Source organism: Onychostoma macrolepis, chromosome 03 (assembly GCF_012432095.1).
Source record: "Onychostoma macrolepis isolate SWU-2019 chromosome 03, ASM1243209v1, whole genome shotgun sequence".
Classification (NCBI taxonomy): domain Eukaryota; kingdom Metazoa; phylum Chordata; class Actinopteri; order Cypriniformes; family Cyprinidae; genus Onychostoma; species Onychostoma macrolepis.
In genome coordinates, this window is record NC_081157.1 from 53,548,921 (window position 1) to 53,574,868 (window position 25,948).

The 25,948-nt window shown below is 41.0% G+C and overlaps 1 protein-coding gene across 1 annotated transcript; it reads left to right on the forward strand.

Annotated features, from left to right (window-relative positions):
* Positions 1–466: 466 nt before the first annotated feature.
* Positions 467–5,119, forward strand: LOC131536510 (E3 ubiquitin-protein ligase TRIM35-like). Its single transcript, XM_058769486.1, has 6 exons — positions 467–916; positions 1,308–1,403; positions 1,629–1,859; positions 1,930–1,952; positions 2,033–2,154; positions 4,569–5,119. Exons 1-6 carry the CDS (start codon positions 521–523, stop codon positions 5,063–5,065), a joined length of 1,365 nt encoding a protein of 454 aa, XP_058625469.1. The 5' UTR covers positions 467–520; the 3' UTR covers positions 5,066–5,119.
* The last annotated feature ends 20,829 nt before the right edge of the window (positions 5,120–25,948 follow it).

Here is a 25,948-nt window from a genome sequence, read left to right on the forward strand (position 1 = left end):
TCCAGCACTGATTTGGATCAGTTCTCCGTTTCATCAAAGCGTCCTCAGTGTGGACAGAGAATGGTTTACTTTAAAGGCTCAACACTCTCTGCTTGTTCCACGTCAGATATCACATCTTCTGTAACCTGCTGTTTGTCATGTGCCCTTCACACAAGAATGCATTAGAACTTTTTTCAATTGTTTTTCAACGACAGCAGAAATGTTGTTGAGCGTGATGCCAAAGCAAGGGTTTTTTTTTCACATTCTTTAAATGTAACAAAAATAGAATAGATCTCTAATATTTTGATTTTGAATGCATTTTGTCCTGATTTTCTTGTCTAACCTGCTGCACAACTCAGACTGACACTTTTCTGAATTCCAGGACAGAATCAAAAAGGAATCAGCGATCAATGAAGAACAAAGGGACACATTTTGAAGAAGGATTTTTGAGTTGAGATCAGACCATAATCGTGGTTACACATTTTTATTTTTCAGCGTTCAAAAAGAGAAAGTAAAGATTGCTGGAGCTCAATCAGAGGAAATGGATTCACAAGCTGAAGATGATTATAGTTGTCCTGTGTGTTGTGATATTTTCACGGATCCTGTTGTTTTATCATGTAGTCACAGTGTCTGTAAAGAGTGTCTTCAACAGTTCTGGAGAACCAATAAAACTCAGGAGTGTCCCGTCTGCAGGAGAAGATCCTCAAGAGATGAACCTCCAGTTAGTCTCGCGTTAAAAAACTTGTGTGAGTCGTTCCTGAAGGAGAGAAATGAGAGGCGTTCACCAGGATCTGAGGAGATCTGCAGTTTACACAGACAGAAACTCAAACTCTTCTGTCTGGAGGACAAACAGCCGGTGTGTGTAGTGTGTTTTACTTCACAGAAACATGGCAATCATAAATTCAGACCCATTGATGAAGTGGTTTCATCATATAAGGTGAGAGAGATTAGTTTTTTAACTTCATGCTGTTGAAAAAGTGCTGTTTAAGTGTTGATTTGATTGATCAGGACTGCAGTGATCTGAACCCCATTATAAATACAGTTTCACAGATTTGGGGAATTATTAACTGTACTTTTATAAATAGCCTACTTTTTCACACAGGCCCAGTTGGAATTGGAAAACTATAAATAACATCCCCATACTTTGTGTTCACTCAGGTTGTGTTTGTTTTATGGCAGGTTTTAATTTCTGAATCAATTTAGTATGAGATGTTCATAAAAACAGAAGAAATCTGGATGGGCGCAAATACTTTTGTACTGCATTATATGATCATATCACTGTATCATCTTGATGGTGTTTTATGTATTTTTATTTTGTTTAATTCTAGGAGGAGCTCAATACAGCACTGCAATCATTACAGGAGAAACTTCAACACAATGAAGAAATGAAAGGAAAGTTTAAGAAAACAGTTGAACACATCAAGGTGAGGAAACAGAATCCAGAGTCATTTTCATTACAGCTGTAGATCACTAGATACAGTTATGATCTGATATATTTAATATAATGGACTCCAGCTGATTATTTGTGTAAATGACGATCATCAATCTGCTTCTGGATGCGTTATATGTCGGTCTCTGAGTTTCTCTCAGATCTGAATGATGTGATTGTGTTGATGGAGACGATTGAAGTGAATGTGGTTTGATTTCAGTCTCAAGCTGAGCGCACAGAGCGTCAGATTAAACAGCAGTTTGAGAAGCTTCATCAGTTTCTCAGAGATGAAGAAGAAGCTACAATCACTGCACTGAGGGAGGAAGAGGAGCAGAAGAAGCAGATGATGAAGGAGAAGCTGGAGGAGATGAACAGACACATCTCAGCTCTTTCACACACAATCAAAGACACGGAGGAGATGATGAAAGCCAGTGACGTCTGCTTTCTGAAGGTCTGATTTCAGATGATTGATTGATTGATTGATTGAGGTGTTGATGATCAATGGTGTGTTTGTTCTGCAGGAGTTTCCAGTCTCAATGGAAAGGTGAGTGATCTGCTGGTGTCTCTGGTCTCTCTGCTTCTGATCCAAAGCCACTGCGGTTCTGATCCTGAATGTTCTTCCAGAGTCCAGATCTCATCACAGCCGGATCCACAGACGCCTTCTGGAGCTTTGATTCATGTGCCACGTTACTTGGGCAACCTGCCCTTCAGAGTCTGGAAGAAGATGCAGGACATCGTCCAGAACAGTGAGTCTGACTGCAGAAGATACACACACACTGGAAATGATGCAATATTGACAGATTTCAGCATTATGTGTGAAGAACCAGATCATCTACTGCACCACAATCAGCAGCTCACTTTAGAAAGGGGTGTAAAAAGTACTCAAAAATTAAGTACTCTGAAAATTTTACTTAATTAAAGTGCAAGTAAATAAAAAAGTAATATTTTAAATTGTACTCAAGTATTTATAAAGTAGATGTAACCTAACAAAAGAAAAAAAATAGAGGAGATTCTTGTTTCATCATTTTGAACCATATTCTCAATGCAAAGTGAAACTGCTTCAAAATGAAGTGCATGAAATGTTTTATCAGACAGATATACACAAGTTTAATTTAAAGGAGAAAACAAAATGCAGTGTCACAGATCAAACACATCTATCAGTGCAACAACAACCATTAAATACAGCACAGAGGAGCACAAAACATTCGTCCTTTACACCTCAACGCCCCTAACAATAATTCAAATTTTAATTGTTTATTTGGGGCATTTAGAGGTTTTTTTTTTTTTTCTTGCAAATATTTGTATATAATTATGTATGACTAATTAGATTAACTATTGACCAAATCATATATTTTAATAATTATTTATATTAAATAATAATTCATTGACAGTCCTAAGAGTTACTCAGTATCTTATTATAATAGAACTCATCGACTCCCAGAACATCAATAAACATGACTTACAGTTAATTTATGTTCATTTTGTAACATTTAATTTAACATTTAATTAATTTAACATTTAATTGTAACATTTAATCATGGCCACTGAAACATGAATTGTATTTAAATTCTTATCACTGATTTTATTTGTGCATTCAGTCAATATAGTACACAGACAGCTAATGACTTCATCAAAACAGACACAAATAATGAATAAATAATGAATAAACTGAGCTTATCTTCATATGCTTCTTCATATTTGACGGCAAATACATTCTGAAGCCAGGAATTGATCTGATGAAAGTTTTAACCGAAGGATGAGCTCGATGCATGAAAACAAACCTCATTAGCGGCAGGTTTGAGCTTCTGTGACATATTTAATGAGTGTAAGATAAAATAAACACATAAACATGTAATCAGTACTTTTCAAGTTGAAATAAAAGTGTAAGGAGCAAAAAGTACTGTTTTTCCTTCATAAAAGTAATCAAGTAAAAGTACAAGTAGTCACTTTAAACTGTACTTGAATAAAGTACAAATATCCCAAAATAACACTTAAGTACAGTAATCAAGTAAAATTACTCGTGTTTTACACCCTGCTTTTAGAAATAATCAATCCCAGAATTCAGTGCGCTTGACTTTCATTTTCAGTCTCACGAAAGACACAGAAGTGATTTCAGCAGTTTTAAGACGGACAGAAACATTTCTACACAAAAGATTTTATTTCCATATGATGATTGGTGTTTATATACTACTTTAATGATTTATTAATATTTAGAATTATATATATATATATATATATATATATAATGCACCACTTTACCTAAATGCATTACATCAGGCGTATGTGCCTCTAGAAACTAAGTCGCTTTGGATAAAAGCATCTGCTAAATGACTAAATATAAATCTAAATTATATATATATATATATATATATATATATATATATATATATATATATATAACATTTTGTATGTGTTTTGGTCCTTTTATTACTGTAAAAATCTATTTAGCTTCCTTTTAATATGTATAATTTTAATTAATTATATTTCATTTTTAGTTTTAGTTAAATTTTATTTCGAGTAGTTTCCAAAACAATTTGTCTAATCATTCAATTTTTTTTTGATTATCATCTAATATTTATAATTTATTTTCAGTTTTATTTTAATTACTGAATAATTAAATAAATAACTGAATAATCTTAGTTGTAGTTTTTGTTAATACCAGCAAGCTTATTATTAATGTTGTTGTTATTATAACATTTATTATTATTATTAACATTATTATTGTGGAATAATATCTAGTGTTTATTTATTCATAATAATTAGGCAGCATTCAGTAAATAGCTTTGTGATTCATTTTTAGAGAAACACTGAGGAAAATTAAATAGATATAATCATTATTTCTTCTGCATTATTTTTTATAGTTTATCTCCTTTGAATATGAAATCACTGTGTATTGTTCTGTTCAAAGGTAATATCTTGTATTAAAAGCAGCTTCTCACTATAATGTAATGAATGAAATGAATATGTTTGAGTTTGTTTCTGATTGAACTTTCAGTATTGATAAATCACACAGAGAATGACTGACAGTGATGAGAGGAACATGTCTGATGTGTTTGATCAACAGGACGAGTGTCATAATTCATAATCATCTGTGTTGGGTTCACTCTTGATCATTATATGAACATCAGAATAACAGCATCTGTTGATTGTGTCTCATCAGCTCCTGTGATTCTGGATCCAAACACGGCTCATCCACATCTCCTTCTGTCTGATGATCTGACCAGTGTGAGAGACAACTGGATTGATCAACCTGTTCCTGATAATCCAGAGAGATTTGACTCTTATTCCTGTGTTCTGGGTTCAGAGGGTTTTAACTCAGGAACACACTGCTGGGATGTGGAGATTACACAGAGTTTATTCTGGGGTCTTGGAGTAACTACAGCATCAAACCAGAGGAAGATATTGAATTTATATAACACTGGTGCCTGGTGTGTGTGGTATGATCCATACGGAGTGTCTTCAGGTTCTGGTTTTCGTGTTAATCAGGATCTTGATCGTGTGAGAGTGAATCTGGACTATGACGGAGGAACGGTGTCATTCTCTGATCCTGTAACTAACACACATCTACACACATTCACAACCTCCTTCACTCACACACTCTTCCCTTTCTTCTGGTGTTCTTCCTCTCTGAGGATCTTATCGATCAATAGTCAGTAATCTGTAGATTTGGATCTTCCTGCTTTCATCTTTCATCATGATTCAATATTTAATCCAGATCAGTATTTTGTGTAAATTCAAAGATGAATATGAAAACAATTTTCTATATTAACAGAAATAAAAATATAAAGCAATGTTCTTAATGAGTTCTTCCCTCAGTGTTAGAAGCTCTTCTCGTTCTGCGTCTCTGAGCTGATCTCTCCGTGTCCTTCTCTCTGAACAGATGCTCAGCGGCTCTAAAACATGTGACTGAGAACTGAATGATGGACTATAACATCTAGATTCATCATCTGAGGGTATTTTGGTATTTTACTCAACAGGATGTTTTAGGAAACAGTCCCTGTGTGAAAGAAGCAGCTTAAATGCAAGAAGTGTCATTGATTTTGTGTTCTTCAACACAGCAATGCATAAAAATAAATAAATAAAAAAACAGATGTTACTGGTCAAAAAGCTGACTGATGTCTATCTTCTCAACTTCTGCAGCAGCTTCTAGGATCTCAGGCAGCTGTTATATATCACAACAAATAAAACTATTCACACTCAACGTGAAAACTAATGTGCTTTATATTAACATATAAACACCTTCATCTTGACATTGATTGAGACAAAAAAGCTACAGATGAATAAAATATGTTTGAAGTACCTTACTATACATTAGCAGCTATACTGTGAGAGATGTTTTATCAAATATATAATGTCATTATTTCAGAGAGTTAGTAAACGATGTGTTAAACACGAGCTCCTGAAGGCAGCATGACTCCACAGATCTGCATTAAACTAAACTGATGAACTATGGTTTAGTTATCTATGATTTCAAACAGATCCTGAGAAGATTATCTGATGTTAGAGGAGCTGGATTTCAGCCGTTCAGCGGATGCATCTTTACAAGATTCAGTTAAAATAAACACTTCCAGACTGTCTGGTTTCTGAAGATCCCTTTACACCAGACTCTCTGTAAGAAGACCAGAACACATTCATCAGTCTTGAGAAATCATATCATATATTCAAGATTCAACAATAATACATTCAGCCACAGACACATTCTAACCTGTACATCTCAGCACGATCTTCATTAATTCACTCGCATGTTAAAATAATTAATGAATGTGTTTTACAGCTGAACCAGACCGTCTCCGTGAAGCTGACCCAGTCTGAGAAAAATGCTGTTAAACACACAGATGAAAAAATATGATTATTTAAATGTTTGTTTTAAGTTCAGTATATGATTATAAAGTGGTGTTGTGTATCGGATGCATGAAGAACCGATCGTGTGCTTCAGCTCTTTACTCAGCACTGATCGTCTCCATCATCTCCTTCACAGAAATACACCACAGAAAACACTGCTGGTGAATTCACACTCGTCCAACAAATATGGCCCAATGTACCGTGTTGACTTTGTTCACAGGTGTTTTAACTGTATTTTGAAGCATTGCATTGTGTTGTGTTTTTAGGGTTAAAGGAAATGTCCATAAACTTGAAAACATGCTGCTAATTATCTGCCAGAGAATTAAGCAGTTTTACTATGATAAAACCATGGTTCATTTTTGTAAGGGTTGTGATGTCAACATGTTTTTGTTGAAGAAATTATAGAAATTATGTAGCATTTCTATCGCAAAAAGGTGGCCAAAAATGAAAGATTGAGTAGATATTTGAATTAGCCAATGTTTAGTCAATATTAAACAAGGATTTGATCGTCCTGTAAGTGTAACAGCAGCAATTACCAGGCCTTTGGCGCCCTTTACATGCATTTGTAATGCAATTTACATAAATTGTTTATTTTGTATTACATCATGTATTTTAACAGTGTTATTCAATGAAACCATATAATTATTAATTAACCAATTGCCTCACTGTTTTTATATAATGCATTTTTACATTTTTATGTAATTTTAAAGGCTGTAGTTGGCTTAGGTCTGTTTTTATAACCACACACAAAAAAATATATATATATATATAATATATGTGAAAAAGGCCACTATTAGGAACATATTTATGTGTCTTAGTTTCCTTTAATACAAGCCGAAGACGACGCATCAGTCTCAGCACCCGTTCAGTGAGCCAATCAGCGCTCCGAACAAGACGCTCAGGTCAGGCCCCGCCCATTAAGCAGAGCTAGACTGATCGGGAAAGCGAACAAATGCAAGCTGTAACGTAGCGATTTATCTTGCTAAAGTTGTGTGCGTGCATGAAATTAAGTAGCCGCCTGTTGATGCATTGTTCTTTACTTTGTTTATGCACATTTCCCCTGCCCGAACACGTATAAGTTAATGTATGTGACTGACGAATCCGAAGTAGCTCGTAAAGATGTTTGTGTATACGTCTATATGCCAGTTACCTCAGATATACCAGTGTAGCATTTTTGCTTTATGAGATGAACATAATTAATCATAACGGGTTATCATTATATATCCATCTTCAGGAATTAGCTGTAGTATTAATAGTACAATAAATGATTAGTTAGTCCATGATACGGACCCTTCTATTGACTTTAAGAAAGTTATTTCGCTGGCCACGACAAATAATTTCCTTACTGAAGCATTGCTCCGAGCATGTAACAAGACCGGACGTTAAAGTGACTTCGTTCTGAGAGCAGCAGACACAGACAACCAAGTGTGAATACATATGTATGTTTATTAAACTACACTACAGGGGAACATGTAACATAGAACTAGACACAGACATACACACATTAAACAAGGATGCCAACGCAAGGAAGGCATGGAGAGAGAGAGAGAGAGAGAGAGGGGCGCTCGCACGCAAGAGAGAGTATTGTAGGATTTTAACATCAGCTAACTAAAACCTGTTATGAACCATTAGATAATCACCTCACCTTAATTAAAAGGGGTCGAAGCCTAGAAGCGCATCTAGATAGTTAACAAGCGGTTACTTGCATGGGTTTTGTGGGTGCTGAGTAAAGCATCCTGGTGCATGTAATGCGTAGATTCCTGATGAATTCCTTTAGGAGTGAAAGCTTTGTCATTCCAGCCATGGGTTGTTAGTCCGAAGTGAGTTGACAAAGTTACTGATCTTAAAATCTGCCAGAAGATCGGACTCCCCCCGAAAGGGGAGCCGTGAGGTTTCCAAGGTGATAAGTGTGTCTCCGGGGCACCGAAAGTTAAAGAGAACCCAAGCTTTTGGTGTGGGAGAAGTTTTATCTGTTTTCCCTGTAACACCCATTTTGGTTAGTTTGACCAATAACAAGGCTCATAGTTTCAGCGGAAAATGTTTCTTTGTCCCACTTGACACCTCATTTGCATGTTTTACGACTGATCTGGAGACTGGTGTAATTTTCCCCACAGTACAGTAAAATAGTGTGATGCATTTCATGATCACATAGTGTACATCATTGTGTGAGGAATAAAGAGCAGATCATTTTGATATCAAGAAAGAGACATCTGAAAGGTATTAAACCAGAGATACCTTCATACCTCTAAATATGAGTGTTTAGAGCTTACTAATACGAATAACGAGTAGTAACTAGGCTAATATAATAAGAAAACATACAAACAACACATGCATATACCAGATACATTTATAACTGATTAATTATGGCCTAAATAGAGAAAATGTCTTTAGTTGTGTGTGTGATGTGTATTTGGAATCGTGGAGACAGACAAATGTCACCCCCTGCTTCTGTGGAATGTGTTTGAAGCTTGATAAGGACACTTAGTCGCTCCTTTTGATAGTGATAATGACCATCTGCAATTTAGTACCCATATAAATGTAAATGCTGAGGCCAGGTCAGTAATTTATATGCAAAAGTCGAAAGGCTAAAAGGGTCAATGACCATCAAGAAACACACGCAGATGTTACAGAATCCCCCCCTTTTGGCTGAAAATGTTCACCTGGAGACATCTTCAGCCAACAGTGGATCATGATGGTCAGATGGCCGGTGGATCACAAATGACTGATGACAGGTGATTTCTACTTTTCCTCAGCTTGGGTGTTAACCTTGGTCAGGTTCAGCAGTGTCTCCGCCTGGGCCCCTCTTCTCCAGTGGTTCCGTTTGAAGGTCTGAGTGCGTGCAGCTGTGCACCTGTTCCTGGACCTTTTGCATCAGGTTGACTCTCAGGACTGGATGTGGGTCTGAGGAAGTGTAACCTGTCTCTGTCAGTCGCGTGAGCTTCCACTTCTGGATATCTTGGCCTTCTGTAGTGTTTGGTCAAACTGGGTGATGTTTTAGCCAGTTTGTCAAGGTCTTTGGGAGTCGTCTCGTGTAGTTTCGGGGTCTGCATGGAGAGGCTTTCTTCTTTTGCTAGAAGGGAAGAGTTCTGTGGTGAGGGCTGGCGATGCTTTGGTTTGCGGCCATTCACTTCTTCCAGTGTGTAGCAATTCTTGGGTGGGGGACTGCTCAGGTTCTGCTCAGCGGTGGTGATGCTGACGAGGGCTCCGCTTTTCTTGGCTCTATTTCCTTTTCAGGTGGTCTTCCAGAGCATTTATTTCAGAGTCTTTGTTTTAAGGTCAGTTTTGGCTTCCTCTAGTAGCTGTTCTGCAGACTGTAGATGTCTTCTCATGTCTTTCTGGGAAGCCTTTAGTTCTTGTCGGTCACGTTCAGCAACTGCAAGGGCTTCCTTTGTTTCCGGTTTCACTCCACCTGGTACCTTGAGTTTGTCCTGAGTCTTCACTTCGAGCTTGTCTGTGAAGCGTGAGATGTGCAACAGCTCTCTCAGGAACTCAGTGGTCTGATGCCTGAAACCATCCTGGACTTTTCTCTGCCAGTTTGTCTATGCGGGTTTTGGCCATGCGTCAGTTCCTTTTGCAGATGGGTGTTGTGCTTGCCGCGTAGTGTCAGCTGGGCTTTGAGGGCGTAGCTTAAGGAACTGATGGACTTGTTTAGCTCCCCGTGGTGGTAATTCTGGCTTGAGTCGTGTGTCAGGAGTCTCTTCCGGATCGTGACTATTACTCAGAATATTAAAAGTTCAATGGTCTTTAGGGTGAGGCTCTCTGTAATGCCTCTTAGTCAGGTGTTCACATCTCCTCCTGTGGGGTTTGCTTTCTGTGACATGCTGGCAGACTGGAAAGTGAGGACTGACACAGATCTGTATAGTGTTATCGGCCCATATGTGGTGAAACAGCTAAGTGTCATTTCAGTGATTGCAAACCCAAAGTGGAGTGCGCTGTAGTGGGGCTTTGTGGTTCAGGCTTGCTGTTCCGGAATTGACAGCAACCTGACATGCTCTGACATATTCCGCCACATCTTGCTTTATGCCAGCCCCGTATGCCACTTGTTTTAGTGTCTTATAAGTATCTCTGGTACTGTGGTGTCCAGCACATGGTGCATTGTGGGTATACATTAACCAGACCCCCCTTTGTCACTGTGTCACCACAAGCTTTGGCGCAGAGTGGGCATCAGGGACATATTATGGAATGTTGCTCAGCACATGTAGCATGTGTGTGACGTCACGCCGCAGTTTGAGGGCTGGAGCAGCAGCAAGTTGAGTAGATGTGATAGGGTGGTTGGAGGGGTCAGGGAGGTGGTAAAGAATAAGCTTTATTGTTCAGTCAGAGGTTTGCATTTAGGCAATGACATTTATGGATAGCTCTTAAGTTAGTGTCAGGGCTGCGAGGTGGTACCCTGGAGGTGAAAGTTGGTTTAATTCTGGTTACGGCTGCCATGTCATGGGTGGTTGGGTGGGTCTTGGTTGAGGCCGTAGCTCACCATGCAATGCACTTGTGATGTTGTTGCACGCCTGGTACAGGTGTTGGTGCTTGACTGGCTTCCTGTTCATTGTGGCAAACTCATCTTTTTCCTAGCCAAGGAGGTGGCGTGTGAAGCTGAGATTGGCATAATTTGAGTCTGTGTAACTGAGGAGTTCTTTGATGCAGTTCTTGTGAGCTGATGCGATTTAAAGGTGATCAGGATGGCTGTCACTTGTACTGTGCTGACTGGGAGTCCAGCTTGAAGTGTTGCTGTGGGAGACTGGAGAATCACTGGATGATTCGTGAAGTGCAGAGCTAGTTAGTGCCCCGGTGGGAGCAGTGTTTTGCTGAAGTGGGCAACCCCCCTTAGTTCTGGCCATGTTGTTGGTGTAGACCAGGACTAAGGCAGTAGTTGGTGAATCCAGCTGTAAGATGAAACTCCTTGGGATGAGGGTGAATCAGGCATGGTGTAGAGTTCAGATGCCATTTGAGTTCGATGATGTAATGTGGTCTTGAGTGAGTCCACATAGCTGACATCAGCTCTGCATCGTTGCTTCTTGTGAAGAGCAGCTTTGGCACTGGCAGTTGTCGACAGGTGCAGGATGTCTCTTAGAAAAGGGGGTGTGGCTCAGAGTGGGGCCAGGTTCCCTCCATCCCCTTTAAGGTGTGTGCTTGAGGGTTTGGCCACGCTGTCTGTGTGTCACACTGTCGCTGTCCGCTCCCCTTTTGTGTATGCTGGTACTGCAGTCTCATATTTTTGCCGATGTAAACGTCTGGTATGGTCTGGCCAGACGTTCTTGCACTTTACAGGGCTTCTCCAGGGGGTTGCAAGGTCTCATAGGAAACTTGTGCACTTGCTTGTGAAGGCAGGTCTGGTGTGTGCTCGGTGAGTGCTTTGAAGCGTGTGAGGCTTCAGGCCATGTCCTCATGGCTGGCTGTGAGATTTTCCCGTGACCTGACAGTCTGTCTAGGTGACCTGTCTGGCTGGAGTGGCTGGGGTTCTTGCACTTCAGCCCAGAGTTTCGGCTGTCTCACTTTCAGCAAAGGGTCAATGTGACCCAGCAGCTGTTTATCACTGAGAAGGTGGTATGCATGTATGGCTGCATGTTCCGTGCACACCTTTGGGCCTTAAGAGTTCAGTTCTGTTTCTGAGCTTCAGCTTGGGGTCTGCCCAAGAGTTGGAAGTGACATAAAAGTTGGATTTACTCCAGTGTCACCAGAACTCCAAGTCTCGCCTTGTTTTCCAACATGCTTTTTCCTGGTTTTCCGATTGGGTCCCTCAGAAGTCCTGGTATCGGGTTTGTGTGGTGACCGGTATGCTGACAGGTGTTGGATCAACCTGGATGTGCTGCCATCAGCTGAGGTGGCTGGGTGATGCCATTACCTGGCAATGGAACGACTGGCTCTGTGGTCAGTGGCTGGTTAGCAGAGATCTGGGTGAGTGTTCAGCTGGTGGGCATTTTGGGGCGGTCATCCATTCCAGTTCTCACACTTATAAGGAGTCTGTACTGCCCATTTTGCCTCTTTTGCGGGGCCTCCTCTGAATGAGTTCCTTTAGGATACTCAAGACCTCTATACTGTCTCAGATGTAGCCACACTGTTCAGCTCTGAGAAGAGCTGGGATGTGTCACGAGGGTTTCTGCTGGTGGAATTTCAGGTTTGTTGCTCAGTGCTCTGTCTGGTGCTTGGGAGAGGCATCATCACGGCTGTGCTGTTCCTGCTGGTTGGGAACAGTGACTTTCTGATGAAGCATCTATCACAGTGATGTGCCTTTCAAGATGTAAAGGCAGGAGGAGTCTGGGTCGTGGGCTGGTCTGACCTTGAGACTGAGTTCTCGCGACCAGCTGAGATGTCAGGCCTTATCTCTGTGACCTGGCTGTGCACTTCAGATGAGTTGGCTGGCTGGAAGTGTGAACGTTCCCACACTTGAGGCTAATTCTCTGAATGCTTAAAGTCCCTCGCGCTCAAAACCATACGACAGGTCCATGTTGGTGAAAAGAGGGCCGGTGTCCATTTGGGTTATGTACACGGGTGTACAGTCTCATGGAGCTGATGGTCAGGTGCAGGAGAGTTGACTGTGTGTTTATTTTGGCCTGTCGTGGGTGGTCGGCCGCCTGCTGATGTGCTGTTTGGTTGCCATGACCACCTGGCGTTAGGATGGATGTCCCCACCTGTGGTTGCTGGCAGGTGAGGTGTGAACAGTGGGCCTGGGCCTGCTTGTCAGTAGAGCCCTGCACGGGCCTAAAATTTAGGCCCTAGCCCGGCCCTGGCCCGAGACGCTCAGGCCCTAGCCCGGCCCGTGTCCGACAGCTCATCAGAATTCTCGGCCCGAGTCCGACCCGAGCCCGTCTTTTTTCCCCCTTCTCCCAAAACAGCTTATCTACTACTGTTTCAGCTATTAAAATAGTTCAGTTTTGTATGAAATGGCAAAGTGATTGTATTTCGTTTCGTTATTTTATTAAGTTAATTTAGAAAAACGTTTGGAGCATTTTTTTTTATTCGTTAAATGCAAGTTTTTGTTTTTTTAAAGTTACGACCAAGCGGCCAGCAGCAGACAGCGAGTTGATCATAGCCTATGTTTGATCAATTTAGCTTTCTCAAATCATCAAGACTTCTCTAAAATTAAATCTATAATTATAAAACAGCTCCACAATGTTAGTTTAAACGCTTGAGTTAGATAAATGTGCACTGATGCATATCCAGTAGTTTGTGCGGAGAGTGGAAGCTGAAGCGCGCTTTACAGGACGCGCAAGAACGATCACTTGCATTGGAAACATTTCAAAATACGCTGTCATTTTTGCTCATAAAGGTAAGAGTAAAAGGCTACGTTGTTCGGAACTGTAAAGGGTCTACTTTTATTTGTGTGCACTCACAATATCAACAAAACGTGCTTTCATAAAAAAAAAAAAAAAAAAAAAAAAAGCAGCAGTTTCGGTTTTGAGCAAGCGGAGCGCTTCTGAAAAACCGAAACACAGCATTTAGCCTACTTGCCTCACTAACTTGATAAATATAGAATCTATAGAAAGCTTTGAATTACTACTTTAAAACGAAATAATTCAAATCGAAAACAAAAACTCTTTCATTATAAAATCCCTAAAGATGCATTTCTCTCTAAAGGCGCATCCAGTGAGGAGATGGCGTGTCAGGATCATCATCAAATGTATGGCTGATCAAAAATGCAGCTTTTCCCGAAGCATTGGGAACTTTTTGTAACTCCACGCTCCAACTTCTTCCTGATGCTCTGCATGGTCACCTGTATGCTAATGTGTGCGTATGCGTTGCGTATTGCTTAGGCGATGTATAATATTTATAATATAATCAGTATTTAATTAGCCATGTGTGCTCTGCGCGTATATGGGCACAATAAAAGGAGAGAAGCTAAATGAGCCCGAGCCCGACCCGAGCCCGATCTGTAAAAAAAAAAAAATGGCCCGAGCCCGGCCCGAATGGACTCGGCGTGTCGGGCCCCGTCGGGACCCGACAGGCTTGCAGACCTCTACTTGTCAGGGGAAATTCTGTGTTGTGTTTTCCCTTTCTGTTCACCTTGTGGTCTGCAAGCCTTTTTCAGTTCATTTGTGACACTGAGTTTGCCTTGGCTTTGTTGGTTGGTGTTTGAAGTTGCCTCATCGCTGAGCAGAGACTTAGATTTCAGCTCGGGCTGCTTGCAGGTGGCATTCACAGGCATTGTTTCAGTTCGCCTGGGTCATTACTTAAGAGAGCTTTAGCCTGCTGGAGCCTCTCTGGCTTCTATTCCAGCTGCTCTCTGTGCTCAGTGTCTGTGTGGGTTTTGTAGAGGCATCCTGAAACTTTCTACTTCCTCTTGTAGCTCCTTGTCCTCTTCATCTGCTGTCATTTGCTGGTCCAGCTGGTCTGGCGGTTCTGCACGCGCTCCCGGTCCTCCGGGCCTCCTTGTGGTTGAAGCATCTTTCGCTTGGCTTTAACTGGATGATGCGGTTGTAGGCAAGGGCACCGATGATTCTGGCTAGCTCTCTGTGGCTGTAGCCCTGGTTTGATCATGGTCTGTCTGCCGGTTCAGGTTGTCATCCAGCTGTTTCGCTCAGGTGCTGTAGATCAGGAGTGGTCCCGGACCGGAGGGCGTCTGTTGCAGTGCTTAGCTAAGCCGGATGATCTGGACACAGGTGGAACACAGGTGGAGAGGGAAAACACAAAACACCAATGCAAGTCCGCACAGATTTAGTGAGCTAAAATATTTGGGCTATGTGTTGCATGATTAACTGGTGTGATCAGTTAGTGACGCAAACTAAATGCTTACATATCGTGGCTGATAAGGCAGGAGTGAATAATTGGTGTGAGTGAGCACCCGAAAACTATGGGTAACACTGTTGATGGGTGATAACCTAGGGGGTCATTTAATGACTTAGGCTATTTGGTTTATCAACGTTATTACCAAGTATTTTCTGATGGTTCAAACAGGTTCGGTCTCCGGGCACACAAAAACAACCAAAACAAACAGAACCAAAATTAATAAAACAAATCAAAGTTCAAATTTAGAAAGGAATAGTGGGAAATCAAGGGCTTACTACCACCTCTAGGGGCTGTGACAAGGACTGCAGAGCAGGGCTCTTGTACTGCCTAGGGAGGTGATGAGAGAGATACCTGGACAGACCAAGCATGCTAAAGCAGAGAGGATCTCTAGTCCTCTTCACGTTTCATATTGAGTGGATGGCTATATCTTAGGTGTTGTTAGGCTTGGTGGTGAGCTGAGGTCACTCGGGTGAGCCCCAGTGGTTGGGCCGTCTCCCTTGACTCTCCCGAGCACGTGACTGCAGGAGCTCCTGATCACTCGCACCCATGGCACCCAGTGGCAACCACTCAAACAGCAATGACTTCTGGCACAATGTTGCATCACTCAAGTGAGGGAGGCTCAATGACTAGCTGGCACAGCCAAAATTGGGTTTCGCCTGTGGGTCCCAAGTTACACGGACCCCTTTTGGGCCTCGAACTATGGATGAGTTCGCTCCTCTCAAAAGGGTGGACCACCGTGTAACTTTCACAGGGTAATTAACCAAAATTGCTGATGTCGTGCTGCGTGTTGCCACCCGGAGTACAGGGTCAGAGGTATCCGAGGCGCCCCCCCTTTAGTACATGTCGGGTAGGTCAGGCAGACGAGTCCAGTCCCCGAGAATTCCCCATGGATGACTCGTCAGCTTGCTGCCAAGCCCCAGGGGGCATGCTACCTAACAGGGAACATTGAGAGGGGACAACAGAAAGATTAAGCGTCTAGGATGAAGCAGCTTGATGCCAATGAGCAAGGGGATCAGACGTGTGCCGGTGGGCCACTAATAGATTTGAAGGCTCATTGTGCACCGCAGTGGCTAGCATTACCTATGCCTATAGGAGGAAGGAGAGGAAAAGGGTAACAAAATAAAATTGAAAATTGAAAACAAAGTTAAAATGTCCTAATTGCGTAGGAAAGTAAATGGAAAATTGTTTTAAATAGATTTAGAATCTAAGTAAATTCAATTTTGCTCAATAGGTGTAGCTAGACTTAACTACAGACTGGAGTAGATGAAATAAAATGAGCCCAAATAAAATAAATAAATAATTGCTGCGAATAACACAGTAAAATAAAATACACAAAACAACCAAAGCATGTGGGGGAGACCAAAGTAATTGCTAGCCCAACAGAAGGTGGAACAGAAAGAAACTGTAGAGGTAGGAGTACTGTTACACTTTACACACACTGTCTCTAAGTGTCAGTCGGATGCTAACAGCTAACAGCTATCCATGTAGGGCCGTTAGCGCGGTAGCTTCGGCTACATGCAATGGTCTGTTTACATTAGTCTGTGACGTATGCGCTGTCTTGAGTTTGAACCGGAAAGGGCTCGCTATTGCCTTCCGGGCTCAGACGTTGCTAAGAAACCGATGCACGCTTAACAACCGGTGTGCGCGAAGCACGTGAGCCAGATGTAAACATGCATGGGCATCTCTCGCTCAGCCAGACGTGACCTGTCGTTCACACCTCATTCATAACTTACACAGCGCGTTCACTTCACAGACAATGGCAAAACATTACACCATTAAATCGACCAATTGCATCACATCAGTGGATTAATATGAATGCAATGATACGCGACAATAAGCAAATGAAATACTGTAGTGAGATTTTTTTTTTTTTTATCACACAGCTAAAATTTAAGCCGCTGTCCTGAAGAAATTTTATCTGTTCAGGAGAGACTTACGCGGTTTACAACGAAACCCGAAAGTGGGGATTTTCTTTACCAAATAGATTTAATCTAAAACTCTGCGCTGCCGATCTGACATTTACTAGTCGGATATATATGCTGTTCAAAACTGAAAATGGGGATTCTTCGCCCAAGATCATAACTTTAGTATAAAAATATTTATATATATTCATACGCGCTGCGATCTGGGATTTCTTCGCCAGATATATGGGACTTATGCTGTTCAAAACTGAAAATGGGGATTCTTCGCTCAAGATCATAATTTTAGTATAAAAATATTTATATATATTTATACGCTGCCGATCTGGGATTTCTTCGCCAGATATATGGGACTTATGCTGTTCAAAACTGAAAATGGGGATTCTTCGCCCAAGATCATAATTTTAGTATAAAAAATATTTATATATATTTATACGCGCTGCCGATCTGGGATTTCTTCGCCAGATATATGGGACTTATGCTGTTCAAAACTGAAAATGGGGATTCTTCGCCCATGATCATAATTTTAGTATAAAAAATATTTATATATATTTATACGCTGCCGATCTGGGATTTCTTCGCCAGATATATGGGACTTATGCTGTTGTTGCAACAATTACTTGATCAAGTTTTTAAGACTCCCGGTTATCATTAATCCGACACTGACCTGCAGTAAGATTAATGTTGCTCCGTGATCGGGCGAGGGGCACGCATTAGTTAGCTACGCTAATGGTTAAACCCACGGGAGTAATAGTCTAGTTGTACGGCATCGGAACACCAATGGCATTGATCTAGCTACATATAATATAAGGCCTTAATTTTAAGATAAGCGAGGAACATCGCTCGCTATCTTCTTCACGCTAAAAGAGGCTTTCTTCGCTCGATTTAGGGCGGTTAAAATAGCATTAAGTCACACTATAAAAGGTTTCTTCGTTTTATAGGGTCAAATTTATAAACTGCAGTTAACTTAAATCATTAACAGCGGCTGTTTCTCAGCGAGAAACTCGAGAACTGTTAAGGCACGGAAAGTGGGCGTGTAGCCTACATTCATTCACAAAAAGACGCAGTTGGATAGTTTGAATAAACACATAAGAAACACACAATTGTTACTGAGTCTGCTCACAGAACTAGGTTTAAAACGTTGCTCTAAATTTCTCCACCATCTGTAGCATTTTTGCTTTATGAGATGAACATAATTAATCATAACGGGTTATCAGTCATATATCCATCTTCAGGAATTAGCTGTAGTATTAATAGTACAATAAATGATTAGTTCGTCCGCAGTACGGACCCTTCTATTGACTTTAAGGAAAGTTATTTCTCTGGCCACGACAAATAATTTCCTTACTGAAGCATTGCTCCGAGCATGTAACAAGACCGGACGTTAAAGTGACTTCGTTCTGAGAGCAGCAGACACAGACAACCAAGTGGGAATACATATGAATGTTTATTAAACTACACTACAGGGGAACATGTGACATAGAACTAGGCACAGACATACACACATTAAACAAGGATGCCAACGCAAGTAAGGCATGGAGAGAGAGAGAGAGAGAGAGAGAGAGGGAGAGGGAGCGCTCGCACGCAAGGGAGAGTATTGTAGGATTTTAACATCAGCTAACTAAAACCTGTTATGAACCATTAGATAATCACCTCACCTTAATTAAAAGGGGTCGAAGCCTAGAAGCGCATCTAGATAGTTAACAAGCGGTTACTTGCATGGGTTTTGTGGGTGCTGGGTAAAGCATCCTGGTGCATGTAATGCGTAGATTCCTGGTGAATTCCTTTAGGAGTGAAAGCTTTGTCATTCCAGCCATGGGTTGTTAGTCCGAAGTGAGTTGACAAAGTTACTGATCTTAAAATCTGCCAGAAGATCGGACTCCCCCCGAAAGGGGAGCCGTGAGGTTTCCAAGGTGATAAGTGTGTCTCCGGGGCACCGAAAGTTAAAGAGAACCCAAGCTTTTGGTGTGGGAGAAGTTTTATCTGTTTTCCCTGTAACACCCATTTTGGTTAGTTTGACCAATAACAAGGCTCATAGTTTCAGCGGGAAAATGTTTCTTTGTCCCACTTGACACCTCATTTGCATGTTTTACGACTGATCTGGAGACTGGTGTAATTTTCCCCACAGTACAGTAAAACTAGTGTGATACATTTCATGATCACATAGTGTACATCATTGTGTGAGGAATAAAGAGCAGATCATTTTGATATCAAGAAAGAGACGTCTACAAGGTATTAAACCCGAGATACATTCATACGCCTGGATATGAGTGTTTAGAGCTTACCAATACGAATAACGAGTAGTAACTAGGCTAATATAATAAGAAAACATACAAACAACACATGCATATACCAGATACATTTATAACTGCTTAATTATGGCCTAAATAGAGAAAATGTCTTTAGGTGTGTGTGTGTGATGTGTATTTGAAATCGTGGAGACAGACAAATGTCACCCCTGCTTCTGTGGAATGTGTTTGAGGCTTGATAAGGACACTTAGTCGCTCCTTTTGCATCCTTTTGATAGTGATAATGACCATCTGCAATTTAGTACCCATATAAATGTAAATGCTGAGGCCAGGTCAGTAATTTATATGCAAAAGTCGAAAGGCTAAAAGGGTCAATGACCATCAAGAAACACACGCAGATGTTACACCAGTGTTATGTTCAGAAGACATAATCCATGTGTCCTTTCTCCATCATATGGTTTATTCGATATCTATACCGCTCATTTCTAAGAGTTAAAGTACTCTTTAGACGCATGCGCACTAATGCGCTAGACAGAGCGCTCCATCTCTGTCTTCCGTGCTGAGAGGCGTCACATTTCTACTGCTCACTATTAGTCATTTCTCTCAGTGCACTTTCTCATATAATGACACATTTGTTCTCCTATTTTCACTGTATTAGTCATTGTGGAAATTGCTGTTATTATATCTATTGTGACTACTCCCATTTGTAATTGTTATCTGTATTTATATATTTTCTTATATCTTTATTTGTAGGAAACCACACACAATAAATGTGTTAATCCCGCATAAATCTTTAACCAGACACTTCGTTGTGGGTCTGTTACCAACCGGCAAATTCACTTTAAAGGAGAAGAGCTACCAGTAGCCACTCATTTTTACTGTATATATATATATAATCCTAATAGTAAAATATTATTTGAAGTAACAAAACTATGGTCAATTTGTGGTTACCATTGCTACAAGAACAGCCAAAAAGTTTCTTTGACCCATACAGTGTATTGTTGGCTATTGCTACAAAATTGCTACAGTACTTATGACTGATTTTGTGCTCCAGGGTCACACACACATGCATATATATATATATATATATATATATATTGTAGGAGCCTATTTTGTTCAGAGTCAGTAATTAATGTTCTATTATGCGGTGCATTTCAGTTTGAATATTTTGGTTTGGATTGTTTGCATTTGTGAACTTTATTCTTATGTGCCATTTGGATAAATATTCTGTATTTTACATGGAAAATATGTACTATGTCAAAATCGTGTACTGGCTCTTTAAGAATCGCGTCAGTTAAGTCTGGCGGCAGTGTGTTCTTTGGAATACAGCGGAGTCACACAGTTTCTTTACCGCATCCGTGAGATTTCAGATTTAGGGTTATATTTTGTTTATTTTATTTTATTATTTTATTTTATCTCTGAGTCGAGATTAAAGCCATATATTGAACAAGAAAACGGATTACGTGGATTGTTTTATTGGGACACGGAGCGAGTGAAACTGAAACTAAGATACGCACTCACATAGTAAAGAAACTCACTCCTGATGGATAAGGACGTGTTTGACACGAAGATGTATGGATGTTTTGAGGAACAATTGATCTCGCCATGTGGAGTTTCTTTGGAAAATGACGTTCTATGATTACTTCGGAGCCAGCGTCATAATCTACATGTGGTCTAATGGCGCTGTTTCTGTGAAGATTTCTGAGGTAAAGATTTGAACCGTGGCTTTGCACAGTTCCTTTATATAAGCAACGATTCACTTGTTTGATGCTTGAAATTAAAGAATGGATGATAGTACGAAACCAACTGAGGATTGCACTAGTACTAAAAGGCAGGTAAAAATGACAGAGAAAGCAAAGGAAGAAAAACTGCAAAGGCTTGTGCAATCAAGGAAAGCTAAATTAGCTCAGCTCACAAGCAAATCTAAGGAGATTGAACAATTTATGGATGATGCTGTACAGGTTGACACTGTTCGAACTAAATTAGACACAGAATATAAAGACTTATATAAAGATTTCTGTCAGCTCAACCATAGTATTGAGGAGTTTATGTCTGAAGAAGAGTATGCAAAGGACCAACATACATGGTTCGAGCCAAGAGCCTGCTCATGTGAAAGGTTCATTACTGCAGTCAACAAGTGGATGAAACAAGTCACAGAAAATGCTGAGCAAGCAGTACAGTGTGATCTAGAAATAAATCCTGATGATAGCATTTCTTCTGTGTCAGTAACTTCAAGTAAGAAGCATAAGAAACATGGGTCAGTAGACGGCAGGTCTACAGCATCTACGACTTCTTCTGCACGGATATCTGCTGAAGCAGAAAGAGCTGCACTACTTGTTAAACATGCTGCTTTGAAGAAGAAACAAGCCATTGAACGACAAGAGGCTGAACTAAAGGCTAAAAGAGAAGAATTTGAGCTAGAAGTTGCCCTTGCAGCGTCAGATGCAAAGATTAAAGTTATCAAGCAGTATGAGAGCTGTCGGTCTTCAGCAGTAAGCCACAAAGAAGTAGATCTGGAATCAGGTAGCATAACACCTCATGAAGATGTGTTTCAACCTCTTAGGCCACAGTCAACTAATAACACAGTTCCAAATGAGTCTTATTCAGGTAGAGAGGGAAACGTAGTTGATACTTTATGCAGTGCCGTGCATCGACAAGCCAATATCGCTGAATGCTTAGTGAAGCATCAAAAATTGACCATGCTTCCTTCAATTGACATTCCTATTTTCAAAGGAGATCCTCTCGATTATAAGCTGTTCATCCGAGCCTTTGAACATGGAGTTGAAGATCGTACTGATAACGATAAGGATCGTTTGTACTTCATGGAACAGTATACGACTGGAAAGCCTAAGGAACTGGTTCGTAGCTGTCTGCATATGAACCCAGCAGAAGGCTATCTTAAGGCAAAGCAGCTTCTAAGAGAGCATTTTGGAAATGAGTATCAGCTTGCAGTTGCATACATGAACAAAGCTCTACAGTGGCCCTCTATCAGGCCTGAAGACGGAGAAGCACTTCACTCCTTTTCATTGTTTCTGTCAGGATGCTGCAATGCAATGTCAGATATAAGTTACATGGAAGAAATGGATAACGCAGCAAATTTAAGAGCCATTGCGGTGAAACTTCCATACAAATTAAGAGAAAAATGGCGATCGGTGGCATGTGGAATACAAGAGAAGCAAAAAGCTAGAGTGAAGTTCAAAGATTTAGTTGATTTCATTAACAAGCAAGCGAGGATTTCTCTTCATCCAGTGTTTGGGGACATAAAGGAAACTTCAACAACTAAAGGACAAGCTAAGTTACATGCAGAAGCAGGCATTTGTAAAAAGGCTGTAACAAAAAGGGTCTTCACGACTAGTGCTGTACCGATTGACAAAAGGGTTGAAGACGATGACAAACTTTCAGTTCAAAGATTGCAAAATACACACGTCGACAGCCAGAAGAAACCATGCGTCTTTTGTAAAGGACTGCAGCACAACCTGGAATCGTGTAAAAGGTTGAAAAGTAAGACACATCAGGAGAAAATTGACTTTTTACGTAGCAAAGGTTTGTGTTTCGGCTGTTTAAAGCATGGTCACATGAGCAAACAATGCAAGGATAGAATGAGCTGCAGTCAATGCTCTTTGCCTCATCCAACCCTACTGCATATGAAGCCAAAGGAGACTGAGTGTCTTCCAGAAGACAAAACAGATAGCTGTGACAGACAATCTGTTACAAGTGCACTAGTCTATGCAGAAAAGGACACGAGTGGAGACAAGGATACCTGTGAGAATGAGTGTACTTTGTCAATCGTTCCTGTTCAAGTTAAGACTACGAAGGGTACACATCTGGTCAAAACGTATGCCTTTCTCGACCCAGGTAGTTCAGACACTTTCTGTACAGAAGCGTTGATGTCCGAACTGAAAGTGAGTGGAAGAAGGACTGATATACTCCTGAGAACAATGGGAGATGAAAAACAAGTCAACACTCACATAGTGTCTGGGTTGGAGATTAGTAGTCTAGATGGTGATCAGTTCGTCCAACTTCCTGACGTCTTCACACAGAGAACTATTCCAGTTTACAAGGGCAACATTCCACAGCAAAAGGATTTGGAGAGATGGCCGTATCTTAAGGACGTTTGTCTCCCTAGCATCGAAGCAGAAATTGGATTGCTAATAGGAGCTAATGTGCCTGAAGTCATGGAGCCATGGCAAGTTATTAGTAGTAAAGACAATGGACCTTTTGCTGTAAGAACTAAGTTGGGCTGGACAGTCAATGGACCCCTTAGGAACAGTAATGGCGTCACAAGAAAAGGAAGGTGTGTTCCAGTGTTTGTGAATCGCATATCAGTAGCCAGATTAGAAGACTTGTGGCAACAGCAATTCAAGCAGGATTTCCCTGAAGCAGAAAAAATGGATGATCAAATCGAAATGTCCAAAGAAGACCACCAGTTTATGAAAATGATGTCTGAGTCAGCTAAACTAGTAGATGGTCATTACAGCTTGTGCCTGCCTCTGAAGAACAAGGCTATTCAGATGCCAAGTAACTATGTGGTGGCTGAACAACGGGCTCTGAATTTGAAAAGAAAATTCATCAGAAATCCAGAGTTCCATACTGAGTATACATCTTTCATGAACAATCTCATCCGAAATGACTATGCTGTTGAGCTGACAGAAGACAATCACAGACAAACAGATGGCAAGACATGGTACATACCTCACCATGGGGTGTACCATCCAGTCAAACATAAACTGAGAGTCGTTTTTGATTGTGGGGCATCTTATCAAGGGATGTCATTGAACCATCAACTTTTACAAGGGCCCAACCTCACAAGCAGTCTTGTTGGTGTCATTACAAGATTCAGACAAGAAAGAATCGCCTTTATGGCAGATGTGGAAGCTATGTTCCACCAAGTTCGCGTCCATGAGGAAGATTCAGATCTTCTTAGGTTCCTGTGGTGGCCTCACGGAGATTATAATGGAGACTTGGTGGAACATAAAATGGTTGTCCACTTATTTGGCGCTACTTCTTCACCCAGCTGTGCCAGCTATGCTTTGAGGAAATGTGCTGAGGATCACGGCACATTATACAAACCCGACGTTGCTGATGCTGTTCTTCGAAATTTTTACGTGAGCGACTGTTTGAAGTCCACAGCCACTGAGACACAAGCCATAGAACTGTATCATGGTCTACGAGCAATATGTTCCAAAGGAGGTTTTCGCCTGGTCAAATGGACTAGCAACAGTCGTGCTGTGCTTGCAGCTGTTCCTGAGGATGAACGGGCTGATGGAGTGAAAAACTTGGATCTCGATCAGGAAATACTGCCAATGGAAAGAGCATTGGGCATCTATTGGGATGTGGAGTCAGACACATTTCAATTTAAGATAGTCATCAAAGATCGTCCACTTACTCAAGAGGACTGCTCTCGATCGTCAGCTCTATCTATGACCCCATGGGGTTTCTAGCACCTGTAGTTTTACCAGCAAAGATGATCCTACAAGATTTATGTAGACTGAAAATAGGATGGGATGATGATCTGCCAGAGCAAGTAAAACAAAGGTGGACAGACTGGCTCAATGGACTTCATCAGCTTGAAGAGTTCAAGGTGAGCAGATGCATTAAACCAGCAGATTTCGGAGAAGCTGTTGTAGCACAGCTACATCACTTCGCAGATGCGAGTGAAGATGCGTATGGTACAGCAAGCTATCTTCTTCTACGTAATCAAAAGGATCAGGTGCACTGTGCATTGATTATGGGGAAGGCTAGAGTTGCCCCTCTAAAAAGGCCTACAATTCCACGAATGGAACTGACAGCTGCGACAGTGGCCACAAAAATGGATCTGATGTTAAGAAGAGAGCTACAGCTGGAACTTAAACCTTCAGTCTACTGGACGGACAGCACAGCTGTGCTTAAATACCTCAGAAACGAAAGCACAAGATTCAGAACATTCGTGGCAAACAGAGTCACAACAATTCTAAAGGGCTCAAGTGTCGAACAGTGGAATCACGTTGATACCACATCAAATCCTGCAGATTGTGCCTCAAGAGGGCAGAAAGTTTATACTTTCCTGCAAAATGAAAAATGGATCTCAGGCCCAGAATTTCTATACCAATTTCCAGAAGAGTGGCCAAAGAACATGGACCAAATGATGATATCTGCAGATGATCCAGAGATCAAGAGGTCAGTGTTGGTCCATTCAATACAGACCCAACACAGCAACAATTCAGTTAGACAACTGATGAATCATTTCTCCTCTTGGATAAAGCTTCAGCGCACCATAGCGTGGATTCTAAAGTTTAAACGTATGCTGTTGGTACTTGTGCAAAAGAGAAAGATATTTACTGCAGAGACTCCAGTTAACTCAACTAGAGTAAACAAAAGGATGACAGACATCAAAGCTAAATGGAAAGGAAGTCACATTTCAGTTGATGATTTGAAGGAGGCTGAGCTTGAAATAGTGAAGTTCTGCCAAAAAGAGAAGTTTGCTGAGGAGATGTCAGCTTTGCAAAGTGGACAAGCCATAAAAAGAGGCAGTTCGATCTACAGGTTAAACCCTCAGTTGCTCAATGAAGTTTTACATGTCGGTGGAAGACTTAGCAATGCGGCTATGCCGGAAGAAGTCAAACGGCCTCTGATTATTCCGAAGGATCTTCATGTCACCAACTTGATCCTCCAGAATGTTCATGAAAAAACAGGACACGGTGGCAGAAATCACATGATTTCTACACTGCAACAGAAATACTGGATACCAGGTGTCAAATCTGCTATCAGAAAAATGCTTGGAAGATGTGTTACTTGTCGTCGTTTACATAGCTCCACAGGAAAACAAATGA